The sequence below is a fragment of the Pseudoliparis swirei genome, chromosome 4, assembly GCF_029220125.1.
Source record: "Pseudoliparis swirei isolate HS2019 ecotype Mariana Trench chromosome 4, NWPU_hadal_v1, whole genome shotgun sequence".
In the NCBI taxonomy this organism is placed as follows: Eukaryota; Metazoa; Chordata; class Actinopteri; order Perciformes; family Liparidae; genus Pseudoliparis; species Pseudoliparis swirei.
In genome coordinates, this window is record NC_079391.1 from 26,544,340 (window position 1) to 26,552,883 (window position 8,544).

General features: G+C 43.9%; 1 protein-coding gene across 1 annotated transcript; it reads left to right on the plus strand.

Annotated features, from left to right (window-relative positions):
• The first annotated feature begins 763 nt into the window (after positions 1–763).
• mex3b (mex-3 RNA binding family member B) lies at positions 764–5,380 on the plus strand. Its single transcript, XM_056413639.1, has 2 exons — positions 764–1,277; positions 2,719–5,380. The coding sequence occupies exons 1-2, from the start codon at positions 1,058–1,060 to the stop codon at positions 4,086–4,088; spliced, it is 1,590 nt and encodes a 529-aa protein (XP_056269614.1). The 5' UTR covers positions 764–1,057; the 3' UTR covers positions 4,089–5,380.
• The last annotated feature ends 3,164 nt before the right edge of the window (positions 5,381–8,544 follow it).

Consider the following 8,544-nt stretch of genomic DNA (forward strand, 5'->3'; position numbering starts at 1 on the left):
ATAATGATAGTAATAATACCAACAAAAATGATTGTAGCCTAATAATAATAATAATGACATCATTGTCAATACGTTGTTCTTTTTCTGATAAGACTGTAGAGACGTCTAATTACTTGCAAGACCTATTTTGAACCAACTACAACTACAAATGAACATACTTAGAATTGTTGAGCGGTTGAGGAGGCCCTGGGTATCAAGGACCCCGAACACAACATTCGGCTAATGTTAATTTCCAGTAAATTAAATGTGTCTGATATTTAGCGCCACGTCAACTGTTGGTTGTTTGTTCTTGTTCATAAAATGTCAACATCCTGTGTTGGACAGAGTAAACTTGCACCATCCCACTACTGTCCCACTGCTGTGGGATGGTAACTGAAGGACAACAACATATTTACAGATTTCATATTCATAAATATTGAGTTAATATTCGTACTGTTGTTGCCCCCTGATGTGTCGTGTACTGGGTGCTACAGTAGAAAATGAAAATAAAAAGCTGTAAAAGAGCCTGAGTGAAGAGAAACATGAGAAGCAGAGACAAAGAGACAGGCTCAGCACAAGGAAGAAGGCGTTCTTTTCGAGCCAACCCGCCCACTCGTCTCCCTCCCAGCCAATCAGCTCGTGGATATGCAAATGTTCTCGCAGCACCGCATCGTCCCTGCTCAGGCGGTGACGTCACCCGCACATCTCTGTCTGGCTCTTCGAAGGACTCAGACAGAAGCAACAGAGGAGCTGAGGGAAGGCAGCCGGGGAGGGGCCATTTGTCATAAGGAATATCAGTACTCTGGATTAAAAATATTTCCGTGCAACAGCCCAACACAGCCCGGCTCGGCTCTGACCGGGACGACCACTTATATCGGGAATCGAAGGGGCTGGATGTTTTTTTATGTCGCTGCTGCTTTCACTGTTTTTCTGTCCTCACTGATTTATTTGCACTGACCAGTTGTCTCTTGAGACCGGGTTCGGTGCCTCTCCCCTCCTCCCTCCCACTCCTTCCGTTCTCCCCCGGTCACTCCTTCTTCACCCTCCTTCCTTTTGACTTTCATCCGATCCCGCGAAGATGCCCAGCTCGCTCTTTGCAGACAGCAGCATCCAGGGAGACGCGCGGGACGAGCAGAGAGCCCTGCAGATCGCCCTGGACCAGCTCTCCCTGCTCGGCTTGGACAACGACGAGAACCCCCTGTACGACAACCAGGAGCCCCGGAAAAAGAGCATCAACATGACCGAATGCGTCCCGGTTCCCAGCTCCGAGCATGTGGCTGAGATTGTGGGCAGACAGGGTGCGTGTTTCTCTCCTAGTCTGTGTATTTGACTTGTTTCACAGCAGAGCAGAACAATCAAACATCTCGGCTATATGAGCACGTCCCGAGTCCTGGTCCTGTGTGGGAGGACCAGGAGACCAGTACCCTCTGGACCACTGTCCCACTTATCTGCATGAACTGCTTTTATTATGTGGTGTATCAATGTGGATCTCTTTAATCTGTCGTTAGTTCAATTAAACGCCAACTTTATTGAGTGTGTTGGTCACACATTGCCCCCCCCTTTAATCCCACTGCGGTGGGCGCAGCCAGCAGCGGACCCAGGGACAAAATTGACATTTAAATCCAACTGAGCCTATTGAGCCGTTTCTGTGTGCAGGGATTGATTGACTTCGAACTATTATTTGTGGACACGTACAATTTAGCATGAATAGAGGATTAGATTTGAGGAAAGAGGACTATAATAATTTTAGAACGTGTTCTGAGGCTCAGTCACCAAGCTGTGTTCTCAGAGGAAACACTGGCTCTCGATAACTCCAGAAGATGTCCTTCTTTGTTTATCAACGGCTTCCAGATCGATTCCCGTCTTTGTATTATGAGAATGAGCTGAATAGGATGAAGTTGGGACCATGGTCACGGTCTTACTTTGCCGCCCATAGCTGCACAGGCCAGGCTGACAGCAATCAGGGCCGCAATGGTGCTTGGTTACAAATGCGGAATCTCATCCCTCTCTGCAAGACCTCTGCTGCTCCCAGACAAACATCTCCAGCGAGTGGAGGATCTGTTTACATCAGATAAGCCTCTCCCTTTTGTCGGCTTATTTCAGTTACATACGGTAGAAATGAAGTAGTGGAGTAACCGTGACCTCTGGGATTATCTTAAAGCAGAGACCCTTTCTCATTTAACCTACATTATGATACTTACTCAAAATGAATTCATCTCAATAGGCTAGATAGACTTGAGTTTACCCTCCTCCTCATCCCTGGTTATATCACCCTGTCCCACTCAGCTGGCGTTGCTCTGCTAATTATGTCATTCTTGTGAGGCTGTTTCCTCAGCCAGCCCATTTTGATCATGAAGACATGTGTGTATGTGCTTGAGGGTATTGAAATTCAACTTTATTCACCAGTGGTCAGACCTGTGATCAAAGAGCTGCCTCTTCTCGCTCTAATGCTACGAGTGTAAAGTAAAGAAGTCTAACAGCATCTGTTGTCGATGCTGACTATATTGTAGCAAATCCAGAAGTGAGCTTTCTGACTAACTCCCAATTTTTTGTCCAACCGTATGTTGGTGGTTGTGCAGCATGTGGTTTGAATTAGTTCTTCTCCAAAAGCGAGGTTTCCCCTGAAACAATAATAATCATCCAGCAGCTGTTTTTAATAGTCCATAAGTAGTGGTTTGACATATCTGGAGCTGTTGCGAGGCCTGTCCTCATTCTTGCCTTTTTGTTTCCATGCTTCAGGTTGCAAGATCAAAGCACTGCGAGCAAAGACCAACACCTACATCAAGACCCCGGTTCGAGGCGAGGAGCCTGTGTTTGTGGTGACGGGCAGGAGAGAGGACGTGGCCATGGCCAGGAGGGAGATCATCTCTGCTGCTGAGCACTTCTCCATGATCCGAGCCTCCAGGAACAAAAACACCAGCCTGAACGGGAGCCCCACCCCTGCCCCCGGACCCCCTAACCTGCCCGGACAGACCACCATCCAGGTGCGGGTGCCTTACCGTGTGGTGGGGCTGGTTGTAGGCCCCAAGGGTGCCACCATTAAGCGCATCCAGCAGCAGACCCACACCTACATCGTGACGCCCAGCCGAGACAAGGAGCCAGTGTTCGAGGTGACGGGGATGCCGGAGAACGTGGACCGAGCACGGGAAGAGATCGAAGCCCACATCACCATGAGGACAGGGGGTCTTATTGAGCTTCAGGATGAAAATGACTTTCACGCCAACGGGACTGATGTGGGTTTGGACCTGCACGGACATGCCATCCTGTGGTCTAAGCCCAGCGCCGGGATGACCCCCACCTCAGCGCGGAAACCTTTCTCCAGCTACCGCAACGACTCGTCTTCCTCCCTGGGCAGTGCCTCCACAGATTCCTACTTTGGTAACAACAGCTCACGTATAGCCGACTACAGCCCCCCCAGCCCTGCACTCAGCTACACCACCACCACCACCACCAACGGCAACAATAATAATAACAACATCAACGTGAACACCAACGGCAATGGGTTTGTTTACGGAAGTGAGGCGATCTCGCCTGACTGCACTGATCTGACTTTTGACTCCTCGCCAGGGTTCGAAACGTCAACCCCGCCGAGTCTCCTGTGGTCCCAGTACGATAGTGGCATGACCCCCTCCTCCACCGGATGCAGCTCCCCCACCTCCACCTCTGCCATATTCCCGAGTCAGAGAAGGGTTAATGGTTGCACCACGCAGCCCAGACTGTCGCCTCCCCTCCACAGCCTCACTGAAGGTCCCAGTGAGCACCCGTTAGCCCGGAGGGTGCGCAGTGACCCAGGCGGAGGCTCCCTCAGTTTCCCTATGTATTCAAGCACTATGGCCTCCCTGCCGGGCCCTCACCTCCCCGGGGTTCCATGCGACTCCTCCGCCTCGTCGTCGTCCTCCTCTTCCTCCTCTTCCACCTCCTCCGGCACCAGCCGAAAAGACAGCCGTGACTGTTCGGTGTGCTTCGAGAGTGAGGTCATCGCGGCCCTGGTCCCCTGTGGGCATAACCTCTTCTGTATGGAATGTGCTAATCGTATCTGTGAGAGGATCGAACCCCAATGCCCCGTCTGCCACACCAGCGTCACTCAGGCTATACGTATATTTTCATAAGAAATGTAACTCTTTGACGACAGCAACACATAGACTCCTCAAACTGCTTTAATGGGATCAGCCAATAATGAGTTTAGAAATATATATATATATATATATATATATACACACACACATACATACATACACACACACATGTGTATGTAAGAGGCTGCAGTATCCAGAAAAAGGGACGGCCACAGCCTCTTGGGCACCGTAGAGGTTGTTAATATACTATAGCTTTGGGAAATATTTTCAACATCAAAGTGCATGTTTTTAATATTACAGCATTGTAATTCATAGTTCAAGTAAATAGTACCGTATATTTATGAAGTGAGGAGGCACAGTGCGGTCTGAACGGAGGGACGATGGTCAGACTGTAGATTGTTACGCTGGGAAACATGGAGGGCCTCCAGCCAAACGGGACCATTGACTGTCAGAGATACTGCAGCTCCAAGTCAGAAACAACGCGAGAAAGAGCAACATAGCCTACACACACATATATTGAGTGTGTGTATGTATAGAATCATTGAACGTTTTAAATGACATTAATACAGAATTAAGTATTTTATTATTTTTTTGACTTGAAAGAGTATATTTCTTATTGCAAAGATGTTTACAGATATTTTTTCATTTAAGTTCAATGAACTTTTTGTAGCTGGGTTTAAATATTGTTTATTTTTTAATATGGAAATTGATCACTGTATTATTTTGATATCACATGGCTGTTGGAGCAAATCCCAGTCCATAAAATGTGTATTTGACAGTATTCTGTTGGGAAGGAGTTTTTATAGGTTCAGCAAAAAAATTCTCAAATCTTCTTCACCCAGCATATTTTTTATTCAGTAATATAAAGCATATTTTATTCTATATTGTTATAAAACATTGAAATGTACAAAACTTAGTAAATTGAACACAAAGAAACCGTTTATGCTTTCTAAAATTCTTATGAATTAGATTCCAGTGGGAATTACAGGCCTCTGTTGCACCACAATAGTTTTAGTATTTCTATTTTAATACATTTGTTTACCACTTGTTTATGTATATGTTGGTGAAGTTACTTGAGCGTAAATGTACTTTATTGAGCAAAGTTTAGGAACAAAGTATATTTTATTTTATGATAAAGGGTCTTTAACCTCATGGTCAAATACTAATATTATATTTGCTGAGACAAGATTTGAAAATGTATCAATAGTTTTATTTTTCTGACATTTAAAATTATACATGATAAAAAATCAATCTCAAGTAATGGTGCTACTTCATGTTTTTTTAAAAAGTATTTCTATATAAGTCCAATAAAAACTGGTCCATTACGTGGTGTGACTTCTCGTGTTGTGGTTTGTTCTGCTGGTACCGGCAGCAGACGTAGCTGAGCATTGTCTGATCCTTTTCTAGACATTTGACTCTCCGCTTCCGAAAAGAAGCGTGGAGCGGCAGGATTATGACAGTGGCCGGATTATTGGCGCCTGGTGCAGTGTGATCTGTTATTATGCATCATGTGCTTTTCCTGGGGACGTTGGACTTTGGGTTGGGAGCATCTTTAGACATCACGTTAGGCCCTGGGAATTTGTGATGAGTATTTTCCAGTCACTTTTTTCTATAGACTAAACGATGGAAGAAGTATATATTTTTTTATTAAATCAACATTTAACTTTAATTATTTTTTTGAATATGTAAAGTAAAAAAGCTTAAAGAGAGCTGCATTTCTTTTTAAATAAACAATTGTGGCCAGAGTTATTGACTAGTCAAAAGCTGTCTTTGACGTAAAGTGTATTAGTATTATGCAAAAATGAAAAAAATGAGAATGACATATTGTTCAATTAATTAATGTATAACTTTTCTTTAAAATATCAAAAGATTGTTAAAATAGTCCACTCGTGATTTTGTCAAGCATAGGGTGATTTTTTTTATGGAGTCAAATACTTCCAATTATTTTGTTAAATAGTAGCATAAGGCAGAACAAGAAAGGTATTGTCATTTCTGGTTGAACTATGAAAAAAATAGTTTTTAGACTGTTCATTTATTGATGGACTAATTGTTTTTGCTGTAATTACATACTAACTAGACTAGTATTACCAGGTGTTTTTTGACTCAACATACAATGATGAAAAGAGATGGACATCAGAGGGGTGAACTTTGAAGCTGAATTAGGAGGTTAGCCGGGTATGTAGATTCGCATTTTTCTGCCAAACCGCTTCATTTGCACTGTTGCTTTTTGCTGTTGTGTTTTTTAAATATTCTCCATAGCTCCCCACTCCTCCTGAGTGATCGGCCCATTTGGTGAGGAAATGAAACCAACACTCCCTTTTTATGGGGACGTGCACAAGAAGCCGGTGTGACCCTTTATCTCTCACAGGGCCTTGGGGTTTTGTCGAGCTAGCTACCACAAAGAAAACCTGACTGTTACGTCGTACGCCACTCAGGTCTGGTACATTAGAACAACAATGGATCAGGCATCAGTTTTTTTCTGTGGGGAAAAACGTGGGCTTAAGAAGGTTCACGAAAAAACATTTAGAAAGTTATTGTAAAACAAAAGTTTTCTGGTGTCCATGTTTGCGTGTCCTATGATGGTGTTAATGCCTTCTCAAGGAGCAATGGACTCTTGAAATGCAATGTAAACACATTGCACACAAGCAATCTCAATACTGTAATATGCTCTGTATTGTCCTTGAAAATCCATTTAGGTATAGCCTTAAATAATACAGTGAATAATAAAGAAAAGTAGTTATAACTACTCTCTGCCTCGTCCTCCCCTCCCCCACCCCTCTGCTGAAGTGCAGCCTCATGCCATGTGGTCCGTTTGGAAACACTGACACATGCTTTGCTGCAAGATAGTAAATGTGGAGAGAGCAGGCTCTAATGATACGTTTCAAATGGAAACATCCAACACAGGCCACAGAAACTGGTCCCAGAAACCATATTATTAGGAAACAATCTTAGCACTGCAGAAAGAGCTGACGAGTGTGTTTAGCCAAATGAACAACACATGGAGTTCACATTGTGCTTCCACTGGGGAAAGAGTCTCTAGAAGAAAGGAAGAAATAAATGACTCACCCGACTGCCATGTTAAGCTTTATGTGTAGGCCTACATCTGCTTCATGACGTTTTTCTAATCAATACATTATTTTTCATAGAAGTATTTAAACATCATACATTTAAGAATATTTGATTTTTCAATTCAGTTTATTTTCTATAGCCCAAAATCACAAGGCATGGCACATCAGCATGGCCATGGCAGGAGGCATCAGACAGTCAGGTCCTGTGAGACGTGAAGTCACAAAGACTCCGGGGAGGAAGCAGAGTTAGTAATGTGCGATAGAGAGATGTAAATTCATCCATAACTACAAAGAGAAGAGAAGATAGGAGCTCAGTGAAATAAAAATATCCCCCAGCAGCCTATAGCAGCATATCTAGGGGCTGGACCAGGGCAAACCTGATTCAGCCCTAACCAGAAGCACTATTATCCAGCACAGATGGTGGAGTGATGAGAACAGCTTGCATCAAAACTGTATAAACATGTAGGAATATATTAAAAGCTCAAATGTATCCATTTTAGCAGCTTTGAAGACCATTCAGCTGTAGTCTTACTGGTTTGTGTTAGTTCCAGCTGGACTGCAGCAAGCTTGAGGTGGCTATAGTCTCTTACTGTTCGGTTACTCATGTCAATATTTCCATCATTGGTGTAACTTCATCTTAGTGGAATCTACACATTCAACTTTGATTTAACTTGATAGAATATTTTGATCTTTTTTGCAGCCTTGCAAACAAGTCAATACAATGTTAAAATGATGCCCATGCAAACAGAATGCTTCTCTTCCACACTATAGCTGAATGCCAGCGGGCAATATAGATATTCTAACTCACAATACAAATATATTTCAGTTCTTTATAGTTCTGGGGATATAAGAGTCAGTGGAGGTCCTGATCTTTTTATTCCTGGGGATGTAAGAGTCAGTCAGTGGGTCCCCTGGTCTTTATAGTGCTGGGGATATAAGAGTCAGAGTCAGTGGGGGTCCTGGTCTTTGTAGTCCTGGGGATGTAAAATTCAGTCAGTGGGGGTCCTGGTCTTTGTAGTCCTGGGGATGTATAATTCAGAGTCAGCGGGGGTCCTGGTCTTTGTAGTCCTGGGGATGTAAAATTCAGAGTCAGTGGGGGTCCTGGTCTTTGTAGTCCTGGGGATGTAAAATTCAGAGTCAGTGGGGGTCCTGGTCTTTGTAATCCTGGGGATGTATAATTCAGAGTCAGCGGGGGTCCTGTTATTTATAGTCCTGGGGATGTGAGAGCCAGAGTCAGTTGGGGTCCTGCTCAGCAGCCAATCCCCCTCTCAGCAGAGCGGATGAGGGGCTGCAGTCTGCCCTGGTCCTCACAGTGTATATAAATATATATATGTGTATATATATATATACATACACATATATATAAATACCTACATACAGACATACATACACATACAGGATTTATTTGATTAGTTGGGAGT

Bases quoted from the DNA above. Each gene is read 5' to 3' on its own strand.
- mex3b (XM_056413639.1), top strand. From the start codon at position 1,058: ATGCCCAGCTCGCTCTTTGCAGACAGCAGCATCCAGGGAGACGCGCGG. The intron at 1,278-2,718 runs GTGCGTGTTTCT...TCCATGCTTCAG, and splicing joins TGAGATTGTGGGCAGACAGG to GTTGCAAGATCAAAGCACTG.